Source organism: Castanea sativa, chromosome 6, assembly GCF_040712315.1.
Source record: "Castanea sativa cultivar Marrone di Chiusa Pesio chromosome 6, ASM4071231v1".
Taxonomy (NCBI): Eukaryota; Viridiplantae; Streptophyta; class Magnoliopsida; order Fagales; family Fagaceae; genus Castanea; species Castanea sativa.
The window spans coordinates 59,561,832-59,583,433 of record NC_134018.1 but is presented as its reverse complement, the minus strand read 5'-3'; the positions used below and the strand labels follow the sequence as shown (position 1 = coordinate 59,583,433).

General features: G+C 36.3%; 2 protein-coding genes across 4 annotated transcripts in view; both read right to left on the bottom strand.

Annotated features, from left to right (window-relative positions):
• LOC142640737 (uncharacterized) overlaps positions 1-21,602 on the bottom strand; it is a 44,333-nt gene that overhangs the window by 11,188 nt on the left and 11,543 nt on the right. The window lies entirely within an intron of this gene.
• Positions 1,827-20,686, bottom strand: LOC142639222 (uncharacterized). Of its 2 annotated transcripts, none has more exons than XM_075813355.1 (16): positions 20,173-20,686; positions 16,209-18,944; positions 14,328-14,778; positions 13,183-13,411; positions 12,021-12,185; positions 11,548-11,820; positions 11,180-11,425; positions 9,104-9,493; positions 7,656-9,008; positions 7,406-7,462; positions 5,473-5,901; positions 4,617-4,840; positions 4,017-4,150; positions 3,080-3,328; positions 2,823-3,001; positions 1,827-2,683 (listed from the first exon to the last, which is right to left on the bottom strand). In XM_075813355.1, the coding sequence occupies exons 1-16, from the start codon at positions 20,549-20,551 to the stop codon at positions 2,597-2,599; spliced, it is 7,581 nt and encodes a 2,526-aa protein (XP_075669470.1). In that variant the 5' UTR covers positions 20,552-20,686; the 3' UTR covers positions 1,827-2,596. The 2 variants fall into 2 exon arrangements, with proteins under 2 accessions (XP_075669470.1, XP_075669471.1); XM_075813356.1 differs by having other exon boundaries at positions 16,209-18,924.

Here is a 21,602-nt window from a genome sequence, read left to right as displayed (position 1 = left end):
TAATGTTTTAAGAGTATTTGTTAACATTTTCTTTTATACAATATTCAATTTTGTAAAATAGTAGTATCTTAAGTCTTATAAGACTGTGAATTCTAGTTAACTCAACTGGTAAAGTCTTTGATGGTTGAATAAGAAATTTGATATTCAATTCTCACCTACATTAAAAACTAATTGGTGTCTTAATCTAATGATAAAAAACTATTATCAAGAATTGACGCTATAAATTAAAACTCGCTTAAAAAAAGAAAAAAAGAAAGGTAAATTAAAAAATTGGGTTCAGATTTTCTCTTAACAAATTTATCATGATCATGAGAAGATTTTGTGTTCAATTAATCTAAATTTTTTATGTGGCACCACATTATTATCCAAAACCATAGATATCCAATATTCAGTGTGTGCCCATGGTATAATGGCTCACAACATCAGATCCAGATTTTGAGGTTTGTGGGCTAACCATCATAGTAACTGATAAAGCAACCGAACCCCACGTAGTGGATTCTAATTCGAGGGTATAAAAGTAAGACTAAGAAATTTCAGATTCCTGTTGGGTGAATCAGAAAGAAAGCCACGTATATAGTAGTAGCAAATGGTAATATTAGCTAGGATGAGATCTGAAGAGACTGACTTTGTTGACATTTGCTTACATTACATGTGGTCTTTTCCGAGTTTACGTGTAGATTTGATTTGCCAGCCGCACTCAAACAAACAAAGGCAATGGCACTGCGCATCTCCAACCCATTGAAAAGATTGCACTTTAATCCTTGAGGTTGAAATCCTCTTCCATGTTTTTATCATGAGCTACGTCTTCACCAATTCCCTTCATTTCAAGTGCAACTTTTTATTTATTTATTTTTTATTTTTATGCCCACAGAATCTCTCTCTCTCCATTGTGTCAAAGTCAAGCTTTCAATTAATAAGTCGGCCCGGGGTTCTAAGCCCACCAATCTTTACCTAGCCTAAAATTTTATAAAAAAAAAAAAAATAATAATAATAATAATATGAGTTGGCATGGAGTTTCATGCCTTCACTGCGGGGATGAGTTTGGTCCTGATATTTAGTTCTGGCTTTTCGGGGGCGTACTCAGCTCAGCCCAATATTTTTTATTTTTTAATTTTAAATGCAGAAGAAAAAAGACCTGAACCATGGGGAGGATTGGATGAGGACTCTCCCACGACCTGAAAAAAAGAGGGAATTAAAACACCCATGGAGATTGGGGGCAATAATGTTATCAACTAAAATACTTTTTTTTTTTTTACTTATAGGAAAGCTTGAAAATTCATTAAATAGAAAAAGACATTACATCATGATGAAGAGCTTGTTTCAAGAAATAAAGATTCTCTTCCATCCAAACAGAAAAATTAACAATACTAACAGCATGTTTAGCTAAAAGATGGCTTGGTTTGTTCCCAGCCTACACACGTGAAAGCGTAACATTCCGAACATCATGACAGGAAGAACATAACATTTCGAACATCATGACAGGAAGCCTGAATCCCATAAATAATAGGTCCAACAGAAGCTACAGGAGGAGAAAAATTAGATAGACATTAAGAAAATCACCTTCCAAAATAAACTTTTGTAACCCCACATCCTTTGCAAACTGTAAGCCATCCTCAAAAGATTTTGCCGATCCAGAGGAATAGCCTCAAAAGCTTTTGGTTGTATTGTGACTAGTGTTCTGAAGGTAAAAGGAATAGGAGAGGGGGGGGGGGGGGGGGGGGGGTGGAGGGGATTGAGTGTATATGTATCTTAGAACACAAGAAAAGATAAGGGAAATCTAAATTTTATTTTGCCAAGTACAATGACCAAAAAATAGCAAGTGGTAATAAACCAGAGAATAAAGAAAAAATCACCAGAAGCTGTGTTTGAGAGAATTACAAATGTTTATTTACTCAACAAATTACAGAATCCAATAGATTTGGACCCTATAAGGTCAATTTTGAATGTTTCTTCAAACGTATACATGCAAAATTACATAGCTGGAAGATATATTTATACAAAAATTGGAACTTTCTATTGTCCTTCATAGCTTAAACTGCAGAATAAGAAGAGCAGTGAACAGTATATACTCAGCACAAAAATCTTCGCTTAACCCAGGTATCCTGAATGGTATCTTTCCTTCAGAAAATTTTTGTCAATATTTATTCCCTTCAATTAGGGCATATAACAGGAAAGAGGGTTTTTTGTTGGCTCTGGAAGGGGCTACATAAATTACTACAGTGGCCTTCATTTACACTGTTTTACCCAGGCAAAAACCGTTGGATGAGAGTCATGGAAGGGTTTTACCAAAAAGGAGATGAGTTTTCCACTTCCTAATGGAGTCTGAAGGAACTACACAAAAGGCTGGGTGCATCTGAGGCTCTCACACTGAGTTTTTTTCAAAAATGAAGGGTATGGAAAGATGTACGCATTGCTGACCATGTAAAGATATGTGAATTAAGCACCAGAATGAGCAGCATAGAAATTGCACTGACCTTCGCCTTCCCCTACTAACCATTTTATATGGAATTCAAAAATTTACAGTATCATTGGGCAAATATAATTCCCATGAGCAGAGACATCTTGGGCTTAGAATTCCTTGTGTCCCATGTTGCTACTATTTGAGATCTACCAGCTTTACAGTGCCATCTCCACCGCATGTAAGAAAACCATGTGAAAAAACTTGTATATCCGTAACAGCAGCCTGTTACATAAGAATATGTTTTTGCTTTAGCACAGGGATACATCTAAAAGAAATTTCTTCCCACAACCAAACCAACTTATGTTAACAAACTTAGATATTAATTCTCAAGTTTAAAATAATTGCAAGAGAAAAAGGGTACCCGAACAACTCCGCCATAGCCTCGAGAGCTTGGTTGCAGAAAGGTGTGTCTTTCGTGCAATTTCGACCAGTGATATACTAACTTAGCTCTTTTGGCATCCCAAAGTTTGACATCTCCATCTTTGCTTCCAGTTAAGAACAAACTAGTATTTGGGATGGTAGATATTTTGGTGATACTCCCTTCAGACCATTTGATTAAAAAAAATTAGATTTAAAGCATCATGAACTTGTTATCACATAAAAAAGAAATGAATGTACCTAAGTGAGCCTTTGGTATATACCAAAGCATCCCATTTCGATTCTGGTCCCCTGTTCGCATGTCAATACTTGAAGATGTAATGCTTTGTTCACCATTATCAGGGTGCCTGTGTCTTTTAGTCCTACCAGTAGCAATGTACCGGAAGTCATGGAGTCCAACATCACCATCTTTACCACCAGTCAAAATAAGAGGAGAAACAGAACCACTTCCTATGTCATTATCAAACACGGAAAGGGAGCGCGCACCACCTTCACAAGAAAAGGAAATTGTTAGTACTACAGCAGGCAAGAGAAAATTTACCAATTTAATGTATACGTAAAATAATCACATCTGAAAGACAATAAATATGGCAAGACCACCTAAAAAAAGATTGGGGGGGGGGGGGGGTGATTTTAATGTACCGGTTCTGATACATGTTATGGTATATGATTTTAACTTTAAACTTTCACTAACGATTCTGTCAAAAACTGGATCATCTTTTATATATATAGGATAGAAGAATTTTTATTGTAGTAAACTGAAAAAGAAAAAAATAAACAAAGAAAAAAGAAAGAAGAAGAATATGAGAGACAGAGCAAGTAAATTAACAGATTCCTGTCTAATTTCCTGATTCGGTAACATCAAATTTCACCTTACATTGTTCATAATTGCCAGCATTAATTGTCTGTACTGACATAATTAGACAATTTTATTGGGTCAACATTTTTTTTTAATGATTATGTCAGCACCAAGAAATCACCTTATTGTCAGGATAAGACAACTAAGCAATCTTAACATAAATGCCTGCTTCTCCTTGTGTGAGTATAATCACATGATGAATTTGTACAATTTTTTTTTCCTACTTTGAATGTTTCTATCCATTTCACTAAAATCCATAGAGTTGGGTAGACAAAAATAGTAATGCAACCAAATGCAGATTCAAACGTAAATGAAAACCTTCATGACAAATAATGGAAGCTCGAGAGGTGGAAGGTGGAGCCAGTGTATCCCATATAACCACATTAACACCATTTGAGCTTTTTCCAGCTGCAGCAATGATTGATCCGCTTGAAGAGATAAAAGTGACATCCCTGCAAATGTTAATAATAGATTTAGTACTATTTGAAAACACAAGAAGGCGCTTGGCATGTCATTGAACCTGGCCAGCTAGAAACAATATAACTAGTTTGGATTGTTTTTAGTTTACATTCCGATTTGGAAAAAAAAAAGTTTTAAATTTCTTTCAAAAGATCATCCCCTCCAAAAATGAGTTTTTAGATTTTAGTGTTTTCACATGCAGATTTCTATCAAAAACTAATTTTAAACTTGGCATTTTTATGTATATATTCCCACCAAAATTGGCTCTAGCCTAATTCTAGACAAACTTGGATATAAAGGAAAACTAGTTCAATTGGTACAAGTTGTATTAAAATAATACCAGTTCTGTGGTTTGCCTAACACCCCCAAAAGAAACACACATTTCTTACAAAACATGAATTCTTGCAAATAAGAGTGACTTGAATTGCCTCATGAAACTAACAGAGATAGAATACATACGACGCATGGGTATTGAAGCAAAGAGATGATTCTGTAGGCCGAATGTTACTCCTCCCTCCTACCTCCAGCTGCCATATGCATATGGTTCCATCTAAGGCAGCAGTAGCAAATCTGTGTCCACAGTCGTCAAACTGTAAAGCTGATATTGAAGCAAGAGCATATGGTGGAGGGACATTTGCAGCAGGCAGCACCCCATAAGTTGCAGTAGCTTTATCTTTACCAAACTGCACTTATTACAATATACATTAGCCTTATCATTATGCCTAAAAAGCGAAAATGAGACATGGACAATTCAAAGAATTCATTCAAGAGCATGATTCAAACATTTGTCCATTCATTGTATTTGTACTCCACACTTCTACAGCTTTGCCTGCAGCTTGTTGGTGGTGTTTTGTAGGAATATAGAAACCACTCAGAATGGCCTAGTGGTTTGCTTGATATAACAAGTAAGATTCAACATGACAAAAATTATTTCCCATGGAACCTAGTGCCTTATGTCTGTCTGCTGAACAGACAAATGATTAATGCAAGAAGCTCAAAGACTAAATATGCAGACTGAGACAACTATGCTACGATCCATTTGAAAATCCCCTTGCTATGACCAATAGAACTATCTATTCAAGCTCAATCAAGGAAGAGATAATTCTATCTTAAAAAGACAATATATTGGATTATTTTTTAGAATGAAAACCTTGACAGGATTCACTTTTTTCTGATAAGTAGAAAATATTAAATGGATTCCCCTTTGCTCCACAAAATATACAAGAATATTCCAGGAACATAAATTAAAGCAAACTAACACAAAATTCCCAGAAAAAACAGTGCAAATGTTACAATGTGTATCAAAGTTTCTTACCTCCCATAAGTAAATGTGTGTATTACTAGAACCAACCAAGAAGAAAGGCCTAGAGGGATGACTTGAGAGAGCCCTTGTGCATGCATTCTCCACGGTAGCTGGTCGATCAACAAACTCCTCAAAGTCCTGTTGAATCTCCCAACCTAAGCCAGAGGCACCAATACCAGCATAACCTGGAATCCCAAATGCTCCACCACCTGTCAAGTCCCTGCCGGGTTTTGCCAAAGAGCCTGTACCAACAGTTGCTCCACCCAACCCAAGGTGTACCCCTTTCTTGCTTCCCAAACCAACGCCAGGAGATACACATGTTGGAACTGGGGTTGATTCACAGCCAGCCCACCCATTCTTTGGCCAATCAGCTTCTGACCAGATATAGTCTGACTGACCACTGAAAGACATCCCATCTTCCCAATTAAAAAATAGTATGCCCTGATTCAGGTAGAATTTGACAATTAGTACTTTCTTAGCATATCATTCTGTGCTAAGTATACAAGGTACACGTAAAGGCTAAAATATAATCAAGGAACACAAAGGTAGCAACAAAAAACTTATTTTCTGTAGAGATTTATTGCAGCTAAAAGCAAAATAAATAAACACTGCCCTAGACTCCTGCTTGTGATGGACTTGGAAATTTTTATAACTACATTGAATAAAAAATACAATTTCCTAAAATAGAAAAAGAATTCAGAGTTCTGATCACTACAATTCACTCTTAAGAACAATATTTAGAAGTTCTTTGTCCCTTGAAAGTTGAAACTTCAATGATGCACTCATGCACAACATTAAGCTGAATAATAGAGCAGGTGAGTAGTAAACTAAAATGACAGAACCAAGATTCTAAGGTGCCAGCAGGATGCTTTGCATTAGTGCATCATTGCCATTTTAAGGGAGAAAGAACTTCTAAATATCGTCCTTAGAGTGGCCAGAATTCTTTTTCAAAAGAGGCTACCAGGATGCAGCTAGTGAATAAATTGGGGGGGGGGGGGGGGGGAATAAAGGAAAAAGATTAACAATTTATGAGAGGCACACAGGTTATGAAAAAGGCTAACATTTTATCATGTAACATTGAAAAAAACAGCTTGATCAGAGTGTTCACCATCGTGAACATGATGTTCAGTTTTTTCAATAAAGGTCTTATTACCTATAAAAAAAAAAACCAGCTTGATCACTCATCCAAGCAGTAACATTTTATCATGTAAAATTGGAAAAACCAGTTTGATCACTCATCCAAGCAGTAACATTTTATCATGTAAAATTGGAAAAACCAGTTTGATCACTCATCCAAGCAGTACATGTGAATAAATTTACTTTCTATCTCAAAAAAGTTCACACAACTCCTGCAATCAAATATGACAATTTTCCCAAAGATGCAGGGTTTTAACTTCTTTTTTTTTTTGTAAACATACATTGGTCAATTGGAAACTTTAGGATCCAAAAACAGATGAATCTGTAAAGTTCTCCTCTACCTTTTGTCAGACATGCCAGCCCACTTAAGAAGCACGGGTACGACACGGTGACACACGCAATTTTTGAACAATTATAACATGAAATGGCCAGTATGACACCGTTATGACACGGGTACGACATGGATACGACACGGGTACGACACCCTAAATAAAGTGTCCGTGCTTCCTAGCAGCCCACATCCATATATAGCGGTCCATGTCAACAGGAGTAACATAGCATTTGGATCTTCATGTGGAATGCAATACGTATAATAGACACAACTACACTGTTTGAGACAGTTTAACAAATTAAATATAGAACCTCTGGCTGGAAGCCAAAGATCATACAGACACAAAGTGGAGCAATTCAGAAAGAAAAATAACATTTTTCACCAGATGCCCACCAATTTTTTTTGGACAAGTACACCAGATGCCTACCAAATTGAATGCTTCAGAATGCAAGCTAGAGTTTGTGTACAGAGACTAACCTTACGATTGCTAGCAAGTGCAGCTTGCCCTTCATCAATAGAGTTGATACACAATGCCTGCTCAAGAAATAAGGTTTAGTCACTATAGAATGCACTAGGAGAGCTATGAAATTGTTGATTTTCGGAACCTACATGCCATCTCTGGATATTTCAATACGTTCAATACCAAAATCTTTTATTATCACAATCAATATATACTGTGAGACAAATTTAATAACAAATAATTAAAAAAAAAGGAAAGTAATATTACCTCCAAAAGCTCCCCATTTCTCTTATAGATTTCTCTAGGGTTTTGAAAAGTTGTAACCTCCTTTTTAAGCGTTGTATCTTTCTGCCAGGAACTTAGAAAAGTAGGGCCGTTACGAAATAGCCCTCTAGCTGGTGATCCAGCTTCACTGCTGGTAGAACTACTGCTAATCATACCATCATAAGTGTTAGATTCCTCTGTTTCGTGTACTCCCAAACCCATACATCTATCACTCCATGCTTTAGAGGGTTTATGATCAAAACAATGTGACAAATTTATATTATCTTGTGCAAAGCCTTCAAATAATATCTCAGAATCAACACAGATATCCCATAGTATTTCAGAAATTGAAGACTCGTCTTTGTTTTTCATGATATCAACACTTACAGTACCCTCATAGGGGACTCTGGGGTGAGGCTGGCTAGATCCTTTTAACCAAGTAAGAGTCATTACCGGGAATCCATTCTCTACTTTATGCCATAGAAATGATGCAACCTGTTTTACATGATAAGAAGAAAGATTTGTGAGTGTGGTCTTCAGTAACTCTGCCAAGCTCAATGAGACCAGCCTGATATCTTCTGTTGTACTGCCAATCAATTTATTTTCAACTTTATCAAACACCAAATCCAGCTTCTGTTTCATGAATCTCACCATGTGTTGCCACAAACAAGCACCTATAATTTTCCATCTTTCATCTTCTGGAATTGAATGAATTGCATCTACAGCTTGTTTATCTGGCACACTATTTAAAGCCTGAAGGCCCTTTGCTTTCTCATTTATTAATAGATTCTGAGCCCCCAACTCTGCAATCTGGGGAAGTAGTTTCTTCAAATTCATTATATCAACTTCATTTGGCATGTGCCCATTAGTATACATGATCAAGAGGGGTTGCACCATCAGAATGAGCACTCTTGAGTTTTTCTGAAGCCAAGCAGATGCAACATGTACCATATACTCAAATAAATCAAGAAAAATAAGGGGTTTCTTGGTGAGATCTTGGGCAACACAGTTGGAAATCATTCTCAAACTAGCTCTTAAACTCCACAACGACAATATAAGCCCTTGAAAGAAGTACCCCCAAGCATCTGAACACTTAGACCTACTTTCAGCAGACACATCATTCTCAACATAACCCAACTTTGGTTGAGAGCAACTTATACTGCAGGCAGTTATAAATCGTGAAAATAAGAGGGAAATTTCTTGGGTAGCCTTCAAAAGTGGCTTGTGCAGAAGAGGATGTAGGAGGAAACTGTCAACTGTATGGCTCTCATCTTGTGACTGATATTGAGAATTATAACCATGCAATATATCGTATCCAATGAACAAGAACCCGTGATTGCACAGTGAGACTAACATCTGTTAAAGGAATTAAGAAAAAATAAATCAGTCAATGGAAAGTATATGCCAGATATGTTCATAAATAAAAAAATCATAATCCATAGACAACATACCATGCTAATTATATGGGCAGGAACCAAGGAACACCTCTGCTCTAACTGTGCAAGCCCTATATATAACTTATGCTGGAAGTTCTGAAGTAATTTATCATGTTGATGAATGTTATACTCCTTGGAGCATGTACTAGCTCCAGCAGATCCTATAATGGTGTCTGGCCAACTTGGATGCTCTTTCATCAATTTTGAGAAGTATGGAAGTGCCAAATCTAATTTATCAAGGGACTCCAGCTGGAAAGCTACATCACATGAAAGCCAGTTAGATGAATCACGTGGAGAAGGCTTTAGAATCCTGTATGGAATTTCAAAATTTCCAGCATCATTACTCTCTTCATCTGTATTCCCAAGTACACTCTGGGAAGAAGAAAGGCACTCCAAAGCCTCAAGCTACAACAAATATGAGAAATATTGGTTACATTTCTGTATCAGAAACATGATAATATACACATAGACAGGGTCTAAGGTTGGATTAGTCACCAACAAAAGAAAACTCAACAGATAAAAATACCTTACAAACTATAAGAAATTTTCTAAGAATTTCAATTTCAATCTTTGGAGTATAGTGTTGGGGCATAGAGCAAGTTAGATATGTCAAACTTTGGTCAGCTTCCAGCAGGCTTTTGAGGTTCTTAACCAACATCTTAACTCCAAAAGCCCTTCTAGATAGACTATGGTTGTTTGAAGGATCCATTTGTGAGGATAGGATGCCATTCTCACAAATTCTATTCTATAAAAGAAGTATGACTTTCAACCACTATGGATTGCTTCATCCAAGCATCACATCTTGAGTACCATATGACACATGCATGATTATGTCAAACATGGTAATTGCTAGATGTCCATAGAAAGGACAAATAGGAATAGCATGAGTGGGTAACTACAAAAGAACTCTTAGTATCTTGACCTTCCATTGACAGATTGATGCAGTATGGAAGATTGATTTGTTTTTACTTTGCAAATTCATCTATTCAAGAGCCCAAGTGTGAAGTCCAATTGAAATAAAATTTGTGTAGTTTTAAAGGGCCAGGAAAGAGTCTTTAAGTTTAAAACAATTTTTAATTTGGGTATGTATTTTATTTTTTATCAGTGAAGAAAAAATTTTATTGATGAGAAAAAAACACGGTCCAAGTACACAGGTAGTATGCTACAGAGTACTCAAACGGGAAAAGAAGAGAAGAAAAAATTAATAGCTATTAGAAAGGATATCAAATCTGGACCACACTCATGGAAATGAAAGAAGGCCTGGTTCCAAGTGAATAAAGTGCCAACCAACTGTGACTTAATCTGATCCATCGAACGTTCTTTACCTAAATTTGGGTTTTTATTTTATTAGTTATGGTCAAATGAAATCAGGAGCAAAATTGTAATTCCTGCAATCCCCACAAATCAAGAGTATTTTGTAGTTTAATTGAGTCTAGAATTTTCAAAGAGGTCCTAAGTATCTTAGGTTTTATTTTCTTTGAGTCCAAGTTAATCCCTTATTAGGTTTTTAGTTTACTAGTCAAACTAGGAATCCTCATGCATTTGTGCTCAATGTTGAGTATTAAGGCCTAGCCTTATTGTTCTTTTTCCTCCCTCTCTTCTCTTTTCTTCTTCACTCTCTTGTGGTACTGTTCATACAGCCCCTGAACACCCTAAATTCCTCTCATTTCCTTCTTCCTTACAATTCCAAAGTCAAGCCCTTCCTCTCACCTATCAAAACCCTAATACCTTACATTCTCTCTCTTACAAATAGCCATAAAAAAACTCATTAAAATTTAACCAATTTTGAATCTTGACCCTTTCTTCTAAAACTGTAGATCCACAAATCCTCCTAGACCTTACCCACCATGAGCACACGTAGACAAATCCCCCAATTTATCCTATGTCACAGTCTCACAAATGTAGGTTGAAAGTCATGCAGCAAAAGTGGAAGATTTCATGAATAGGTTTAAATAAATAAATAAATAAATAAATAAAGGTAATAAATCTGAACATAAACAAAATATTCAATAAAACATAACTGAAACACTATGTACCATTCCACACATATAAGCCCATATTGCAATAGCATGAACTGTAAATTGAACTTACAGGAAGCCCACATCTTTTTAAGGCAGTGACAGTCATCAAAGTTGCCCACCTAACCAGAACTGCAGTATTTTTCTCCCCTACAGCATTTCTTATGCTATTTCTGGTGGCTAGTGCTAGGCAATAAAGACCGATATTTGGGTCCAAAAAGGCAACATGTTTAGACGAAAGTGCAGACTTTTCAGTCACAGGATTGATCTGGAAACCAAGCATGATACAAAATGACTGCAAGTAATTCCCCAGCTCCCACTGCAGATCAAGAACAGGTTCTAGTAAGTTATGACATCATCAAAACCAGGAAGATCTTTACATGCAGCTGATTACTAGAATGGCCTTTGAAAAAAAAAATTATATATACAAATCCCTCGAACCTCCAGCAGGCTTGCTAGCCAGTAGTCGCCTTTCTCGATTGCTGATGGAAGCAAAAACTTTGTTATTAGATGATGCTGTAATGGTCCACCATGCCCCTCAACAAGCCGACAAATTACTAGTGCAAGTTGCTCATCCCCGAGGTTCTTTACACAAACACTAAGAGCAGAATAAGTATCACCTCCAAGCAAAAAGAAAGCAATGGCCAGCTCTAGCTGATGTCTCCCCATTAAAACATAAGCATTCTTCAAAGCAGCAGCCTTATTTTTCTCCTCCTGTAGCAGTAATTAATGCAAAAAAAAATTAGTGAAATTACAAGCTCATTTTTTATCTAAATTGTCACACAATGACACTGACAGAGGAAAAAGAAAGAGATCGGTAATTAACATCTTCCACAGAAGCTAATCAAAAAATGCCTTGTTTGTAATTGTTTTCTCTAGATTTCAACAAAGACATCAATTGGTTGACACTGTACCTGAAAATTACGTGCAAGAAAACCCACCAAGGGCTTATCCTTCTCGTCCTTGCTGATTTTAAAAAGGCCAGCCAGCACTTGGAGTCTATTCAATGCTATATATAATAATGCACAATCCTTAGGATCTTTCTTCTTCAGATATTGTACTCTTGCTAGTTTCTCTATCTACAGTGAAAAAACCTGTATTAAATTTATGTCAAAGCGTAAAGATACAGATGAGAACTCTGCTTGTTTTAAAAAAATCAAAAAATAAATAATTTTATTTGAAAGAGGAATTAGTTAGTCAGTTGAGGATGGAGAAAATGAATACATGCGGCCAACCATAACTAATTTGTTGAGGATCCATAGTCAACCCCAAAAAATTTGGGATTAAGGCTTGTTGTTGTTGTTGAAAGAGAATTAGTTCAATTACACAATGTGTATATTGAAGTACTCCTACAGAATTAGGATCTCAGATTCAGTGGATCCAAAAACAGACTAGAACTCTGCTCACTACATTGTCTACAGAAATAGGTGTTGCTACTAATGTAAATAAAGATTGGTGGCCAAAAAAGGGCCACGGAGGGGGAGGCTAAGCACTGCATGTTGGACAGTCAGAGACAATAAATATAAAGATGCCACAGATTACATCCATAATAGTAAGAGTTAAAAACTGCCTTGTAGACACCTACACTTATAGCTTATGTGAATCAATGTCTTTCCCTTGCGTCACTGGCTTGGTCACCAGCACATAAACACTAAGAAAACAGAACAGACAGAACCGGAAATCGTCAGCCAGGATAAACAGCATATTCTTGTCCATTCAGTTATCCTGCAAATGCTACAGGAAATCCCGGCATTGGTTAATACAACACTAATTCACATACTGCTAAGAAGCCAAACTATAGTCTACCAGATGGATGTTAGAATCATCTGACAAGACATACATCAATCGTAATATCCAACTTACTCTAATTCAACAAGCAGAGAGTCATTCTCAATACTCTCCAATTATAAACCATAGAAAGGTTCTGCTTCAATGTCGGAGGAACAACAAAAAAAGGTGGGTTATGTTACTCAGGTAAAAAGGATAGTCCTTTTCTGTTACTGTTTAAAGATTAAGCCATTTTCCTAAAATAGTGCATGAAACAAGAAAAATAATAATAAAAGATGGAAACATTACCCGTGAACGCAATTGTGTTGTATTAGTAAACCAAAATCCAACTCCCATTGCCCGCATTTCTTGCCAAGATGGTTCATTAGCTAGAACAGCACCAAGTAAATTTTCCTGACAATCAGAGTGGTAAGCCCATACAATCATCCCAGAGTCAACAACCAACTCTCCCACTGATGCTGTTCTACCTAATTTTTGGAAAAAATGTAATTGCTGAAACCTCACTGCCACCCAAAACCTGAAGGGAAAAAAAGTACAAGTCCATAAATAAAATCCGAACATGATGCTCACTAAAAAAAAGGGGGGGGGGGGTGTGTGCAGACAAATATGGAAAATAATGTCAGCAATTAACCACACATTCTACAACAACAACAACCAAATTATACAACCAAATTATAGTCCCAAATTTTTGGAGGCAGATAAGGATCCTTAACAAATTAGTCAAGGTTGACCACATGTATTATTTTAACTCCAAATGTGGTCTCTGCTGAGTGTCATATATTTTATTCACAGCCAGTCCCAAGCCTGGAAAAGGGAGGAGGATTACAAAAGGTTAATAGCCAACATAAAGTTTAGTCGCTCTATAATGAATGACTCCACTACAAAATTAACCACGTGTTTTACATGCAAAAAAATAAATGAAGAAATATAATTCCACACTCCACTACAAAATTAACCACGCATTCTACATGCAAAATTAACCATTTTGATTTGTGCCCTGTAAAATCCACAAAAGTTAGCAAATGCCACTGCACCAACATCCAAATTAGAGTGGCAATGTCATGATTTAAGAGGGTATACCTCATGTTAAAGCAACAACAAATTAGAAAAACTCACTTGGATTCTAAGACTTCTTTTACTTTTCTTTTTTTTTTTTTTTTTTTTGTGTGGGGGTTGGGGGGGGGGGGGTGAATTTCCTTTTAGCCTTTCATGACCTATTTTTTTCTTCATATAAGTAAATAATCCATGACCATTTGATAAATGGTGTTTACATTATCTAAAAAATTGTCATTACATCATTATAGACCTATATAGAAAAGATCCATTTGAAACATAATTTTTTTTGGCAAGTAGATCTTGCAAAAGTACATAAAATAAAAAAAAATCATGTGAACACCATGGGAAACTATGTAATTCATCAGATTCAGAAGTACCTTCGCCCTGGTTCATCAAGACTTTCATAGGTAGAAGCGTGTGGGTTACTAACTTCACCAAGAAGATCTACAATTGCAAGAATTTGCATCTTCTCCTTGTTGGTTATAGCTGCTAACTCATACAAGTTCTCAAGAGGCTTAACAAAGCCGCTGAGTTCAGATTTTGTGGAAGAGGAAGTGAATATATTATTGGAAGCAATAGACTCAGAATTGAATGCAAATTGGTTTGTGCTGCTCTGAAACTGTGATGATGTTGTGATCAAATCTCCACTCCATTGAAATCCTTTATCAGTTGAATTTCTCAAAAAAATTCCTTCAAAATAATTTGATAAAAGGATCTGTGGGATAGTGACACTAGACTTTGCAGAGATAGTTTCCATCTTAGAACCATAATTAGAGGTAAGAGATTCAAAAAGATGCCTCACAGCCATGTACGCACGTTTCCAATTACCTAAACACATTAGAGATAACATGCTTCAATTGATACATTGAAAGGAATGCATTCTAATTGAAGAATCCTAATCTAAATAAGCAAAATTTGGTGTACAAATGCCAAACTACTTTTACATGGGAACCAGTAATTAGCACAAGAGAATGAAGAACAGAATATGAAGAACACATAAACACAAATGCATGATGCACACATTCACAAACTCCTTATTTATAATTTCAAGGCAAAATTTTCCAACTTTTACAACTTTAGCAGACTGCCATGTATTGAGCAAGAGAGGATTGATTAATTGCCATATCTAACATAACTTTATCATTCATTGTAATTTCAGAACTCTTGTGTAACCTTCAGCAAGAATACTTCCTGTGTACTTGTTGATTTCTTTGAATAATATTATTACCTATTAAAAAATTAATTGCCATGTCAAACATAATTAAGGGCTGTCCATTTGCATCAGCAAATATGTGACCACAGAGAAATTTTATGGGAATAAAATATTGGGAATGATGAGAGACGATCAGAATAAGTTCTTTCAGGACAGAGCATTAATATTCACAAACCCACGTGTAATCCTTCGTTCTTGTTGCAAGAAAAATAAAAATTTAGTATGCTTAGGTTTTGGTCTCCATCAAAACATATATTACTCTACATACTACACAAGAAATAGAATTAGTTTACTAAAATGAACACATTAATTTAAACCAATTGAATGAATTTTTTTTTTTTAATGGGATCATGATATTTATGCTAACATCCAAGAAAGGCTGTCCAAAGACTGGCAGAAACTAATTTTTGCTTGAAACAGAGTATACAGACGTAAGAAGGCAGGGTGACATTGAAAGATACAATGTCTAATGCCACAAAAATTGCACAACTATTTTCACAACTGTTGAGATGGCAGGTTGTGAGTGGTGGGTCATGTGAAAGTGATGATGCACCAATCACTACTTGCTAATTCAGCAAGTAGTAAATTTTTTGTGTTTCTAGCATTACTTTTAAAAGATAACTTGATAAACAATATATCAGTCACTAAGGATCAGATAAGAACTACAGAAAGTACTCAGGATAATTGGAAAAAAGGCAAAGAAATAGTTAAAATATGTTAACAAAATGACAGGCAAAGTTCCCAAGTGCAGCCAACAGGTCAATTAATTTATAAATCATTCTTTCCTTTGCAATTATCACCAACAAAAATTACCAGAACTTAGAATAAGAAATGTTCTATGCACAAGTAAAATATGACCAATGATGAATAACAGCAAAACAAGGAATATGCAAGAAGTATAGTTTCTGACATATTAATCTTTACACCTAAGATGAAAAATTAAAACAATTATTTTATATCTCAGTTAAACTTCTAAATTCTGAAGCTTAAAAAAGTAATGGCACTTAAATCAGAGTTTCAACCAAGTAATTCCACTTCATAATACCTGAATATATATTCATGAAGAGTGCTTCAGGGTGATAGCTAGGCACAGATCCACCAAACCTCTCCACTACTTCTAGCATGCTCCATAAACCAAGCTTGGAACCTGAACCAAGTATCAATGGAACCTTTTCTACAAACAAATTGCTGGACATGTAATCATTCTTACTAATCTTTACAGGCAGCCCAGATTTGCATTCTCCACTACCATTTTCAATTGACAATTCCTTGAACTTACCAATGTCATAATCAGTGAAAACTGCAGAAAGAATGCCCTCATCTGTTCTATCATCACAACTGAGGCAATTTTCCTTGTTATAATTAAGATGGAACTCAACCTGATGTTTTTTATGCTCAAGGAACAACCACTGACTAAATACACAGAAGTAAGTATCGTGAATAATCACAGCTGCAGCCCTGGGGCCCCAAAGGAAGTCGTGAATGGGAGGGATAGTATGAGAAAATGCAATGCAAACCCATATGTCCATTTTCAAAGCTTTTCCAGAGTTCAACAAAGTCTGACCACCACAACGCCTCTGAGCATATACTTTCAACTCATTCTGCATGCAAACTCCAAGTAATAACTGACCATTTCCTAATGTTAACCAATTTAAAGCAACTATATCTTTGTCAAGGAATAATGTATCTTCTAACATAAAAGTTCCTGCTCCTGTAAGGTGAACAGTGTGCCATATATGAAGGGTGCTAACAGAATTTGGATGACATTCCGTAGAGACAGTTGCAATCTTCTGACCACAACCAGTCAAGCATATAGCACTAATGGGGCCTTGATGTGCAACAAACATACCCACAAGCTGCCATGGTACATCAAGGATTGAAGCTCTAGCAAGGTTACTTCTCCACAGTTTTAAACAACCATTAGAGCAGCCTGTGGCCATAATATATGCAGGATAACTACAAGAAGGATCATTAGTTGAAGTCACCTTTTGTTGTTCAAAAGTAAGACTACCTGGACAGACCACAGCAAAACTTGTAACCTGATCATGGGAGTGAGGATCTGGTAAATATGATGAGCTACGATTCACAGCAAGACAATATCTTTTACCAGCAAAAACACTTTCAAATTTCCACATGCTGCCTTCTGCAGCATCGCTAGTGCCAAAATTACATTCACAGCAGCTTGCAGATAAATCAAAAGAATGCAGAGTAATTTCCCATGACAGAGCCCAAAAACCTTTCATCCATATCCCCAAAATCATAAATTTATTATACTTGAAGGTTTTATTGCAAGTTGAAGACAAAGAATTCGAATGGATATTTGTGGGACCATCCTCATATGGACCATGACCAGTGAAAGGAACGGTGAATAAGTAGTGACATTCTATATTTTCTTCTTCATTGTGGCAAATTCTAACTATGAAGCAATCAATTCCAGCAATATGTCCCATAAGAAGAACCAGTTCGTTGTCCAATACTGAAGGTGCCCATGTCAAGCATGTATATTTGGAATATGAATCTTTAGTTACAAGTTCTCCATAAAGTTTCCATGTTGGAATCAATGTTGGACGACCCAATATGCAGTTGGAAATGGTGGAAAGTGACCAAAAAAGAAGCAATCCATTAGAATCCAAAGAAACAGCCAATTCAACTTCACCGCTATAAGGATATACAGCAACTTGTATGATTTTTCCAGCATGACCTCCTAAATTTAGAATTCCAGTAGCAGAACATGATAAATATTTCTCTGTATGGGATTTATTTAGAGATGTATTCTCCATTTTATTTAATGTTTGAGTATTTAACAGTAACCAAACTAAAGAATCACAAGGTAATAAATAAATCAAAGAGCAGATCATTGGTGGACCAGACAAACGATTCCTTGACATGAAAACTTTATTAAGAAGTAATCTGTCTTTAACATTTGAAAAACTACTTCTACGAAGTTCTCCCACTTCAAATCCCTGTAGTTCTTGTCTCTTCCATAATGTAACTCGAGGGAATCTCATCGGGGAGACGTCATCAAGACAGTGAATAGCCCAAAAATATACCAACATTCCTGGACCAAACCCAACTAACCACTCGCATCTGCCTGCCTCATCATGCTCAGATCCTTCTGCAGAGAAAAATTGATTAACACCATCACCAGATTTTAAAAGACCACCAATTTCTGTGGCCCAGAACACAGATACATCCACGCCGAGAGTTCCTTTTAAGGCCTGGTCTATCTCTATTACAGCAACTACACAAAAAGACCGCTTCATGGTTCTGTGATCATTGGTCTCCTTGCCAATTTTTCTGACCCTTCCATTATCAGTCTCACACCATAACCTCACTGTTCCATCTAAGCAGCATGTTAGCAGTATGTGTCTTGATGGATGCTTTACATCCCTGTTCAAAAGTCTTCCTGTTGATGGCCTCCATTGAATCAATGAAACAGGCAAAGGATGATATAACTCAGTTTTTGCACAATCATTTTTTCCTTTCATGTGACATACTAACACACATTTGCTGGCCATATCAAACCTCGTTTCTTCAGTCTGCAGTTCACTAGGATAAGCTGCAGTTGCCAAAGGTCCCTCAATCGACCAGGTTGCAGAAACTAGAGTTTGAGGACACTCCGCTTTAAGCTTCCAAGCAATTTCCCATGACTTGCCACTGTTTCTCCACAAAACCACCTCAATTCCACCAGCAACTATCCCATCTCCAGAGCCCGTCCATTGGATTGCCTCCACCTTTGTAGATTGCACAAGTACTGCATTCTGGCTCCAACAAAAAGAACCTGAATATATAAGTGACAAATTTCGCATTTTAAGATATCCAAATCAAAAGGAAAAAAGAAAAAAAGTAGATTTAACTCTCATAAAAACCAAGGTGCCATAAAACTCAACATTTATGAGAGTAAATTAAAAAATAAGCTTTTCTTTCTTTATTTTAAAATATTTTTATATATAGCTACTGCATATCCGTTAAATTAAATCCAAGGTGCAACATTAATCATTGTTGTTGTCAAATGTTAAGTACCAATAGAGTAGCATTCTTTTCTTGGACTGCTGCCTTAGGTAAGATCTTAACTATGAATAATCTTTGGAAGAGACATATTGCAGTGTTAGAGTAGTGCTTTATGCGTAAAAGGTGTGGGGAATCAGTTGATCATCTTCTTCTTCACTGTCCTATAGCATATGAGTTGCGATCTATGGTTTTTTGTTTGTTTGGTATACATTGGATTATGCCGTATAAAGTTAGTGATGTATTAGCTTCTAGGCAGGGGAAGTTTGGTAGACATCGAAATATAGGTTTATGGAGGTTTGTGCCGCATTGTTTGTTTTGGAACTTATGGCGGGAGCAGAACGCTAGATGCTTTGAGAATTGTGAACTATCTATTCTTGACATTAAGTTTTTCTTTTTCCATACTCTCCTTGAATGGAGTATAGTTTTGCCTTCCTATTCTTATCTTTCTCTCCCCGATCTTATAGTCATTGTAATCTGAGTTTTTGATTTGTGCCACTGTAATACACTTCCAGTGTACTTGCTTGGGGCTTTTTTTTTTAATAAAATTTCTTATGTTACTTGTCAAAAAAAAAAAATGTTAAGTACCAATAGAATAACTAAGAACCCATAATAACTAACGAGAAGTGCTACTTCCCATAACTTTCACAACAAATTCTAGACGGTAAGTTGTTATTAGTTCTAATTTGAACCCACCGCTGAACTTACTTTTTTACGCACCAGTATTAGCCAGTATTAGCCATTAACAATCTGCCACATTAGGATTTGTTGCAAACATAACATTTCTTGTAACTTAAACATCAAAGTCACACTGCTGAAAGAGATCCTTATGTCTCAGCAAATTCAGACATATTAGACACAGTAAACCATAGATTCACACAAATCTGTGCTTCACACTAACCTGGACACAGTAATTCAATATTTCAGGGAAAATGAAATCCTCTAGAAATGCAATTCATCAATAATGTAGTTCAGTTGTTTTTCAAAATTTTAAAAGGTACCTTTGGAGGTGGCGGAGTCATGTTGGAAGAGGCGGATACAGTTGTCGACGGCGGCGGCGAGGTCGCCATCGGAGGGAGAGACAGGGGACCAGGAGACGGCGGCGATAGCGGAGGAAGAGAGCTGGAGGAGCTGGCGGAAGATGGGGCCGATTAGGGTTTCGTCGGGGGAAGGGAAATGGGAGATCACGAGTACAGAGGAGGCCGCGTAGGCAACCCAGGAGTAGCCTGACATGTTTGGGAGGACGTCTATGGTGGATCCGGGTCGGGAGGATCGGGTCGGGGCGGGTGGTATGGGGTCCGATGGAAGGAGAGCGAGTGGGAGGTGGGAGGTGGGATCCATGCCCGGGATTGGGTCTGCCGTTGGGTCGGGGTCGGGCATTATCAGATCAGTGGAGATAAAAGAGACACAACAGAGTGAGAGAGAGAGAGACTGTTATAAGACGAAGAAGAAGAAGAAGAAGAAGAAGAAGAATGGTTCGTAAGTACGGGCTACGTCGTCGTTTTTTGCCTTCTCGTGTTTAAAAACCTTACCTTTGGACTTTTTATTGTTGAGAAATTACTGATTCTGTAATAGCGTTGGTTTGAGAAATACTTTTAAAAACTATTTATAAGAAAATTAATTGATTTTTTAACATTTTTTTTTTTTTTATTTCTCTTAAAATGCTATTAAATTTTTTCTAAAATGTTCGGTTAACAAATGTTCTAAAGACACTTATTGACATATCCTTAATTGTTTTTTTTTTTTAGAGTTTCACAACTTATGACGTTCACGCCTGATAATATCTCTCTTAAAATGTTCTAAGTCTGATAATAAAGAACTATTATCAGACTAAGACATCAATCGGTTTTTGGTGTAAACAGGAACTGAACCCTAAAAATTTTACTAGTTGAGCAACATCAGATCCTTAGTTTTTATTACAGACATTGTCATATATTTCACTTAGGATAAGGTTATCTTTTTTTTTTTTGTGGAGAAACAAAGATACTATTATCTATACTACGATTTAAGTGACTTCTTCGATTTGGAATAGAGGTCCAAAGTACCTCTACAATTTATGTTTAAGTTATGGCAAAACTTGGTAAAAATGCTTATGTAACTCCCATGTAAAACAATATCTACAAAATAGGACCACACTTACCACACTAATGTTGGTTTTCAAACTCTGTTTCTTCCTAATTTTCTCAATTCTGTGTTAATCTTTTTTCCACTATTATCATCATTTTTTTAGTTGCTCTTACTCAATGATATGTGTATTTGCTCTTTTCTATTTTGGGTTATATATATATATATATATATAAAATCAACAGTCTTCTAATACTTTTTAATTACAGCCATACCAGCTTGTCTATTGATGAGATTTTTGCAATTGGTTTCTGTTGAATTTGGTATGTTACTTTGCATTTTTTTCATTATTTCTAAAAGCTTATGT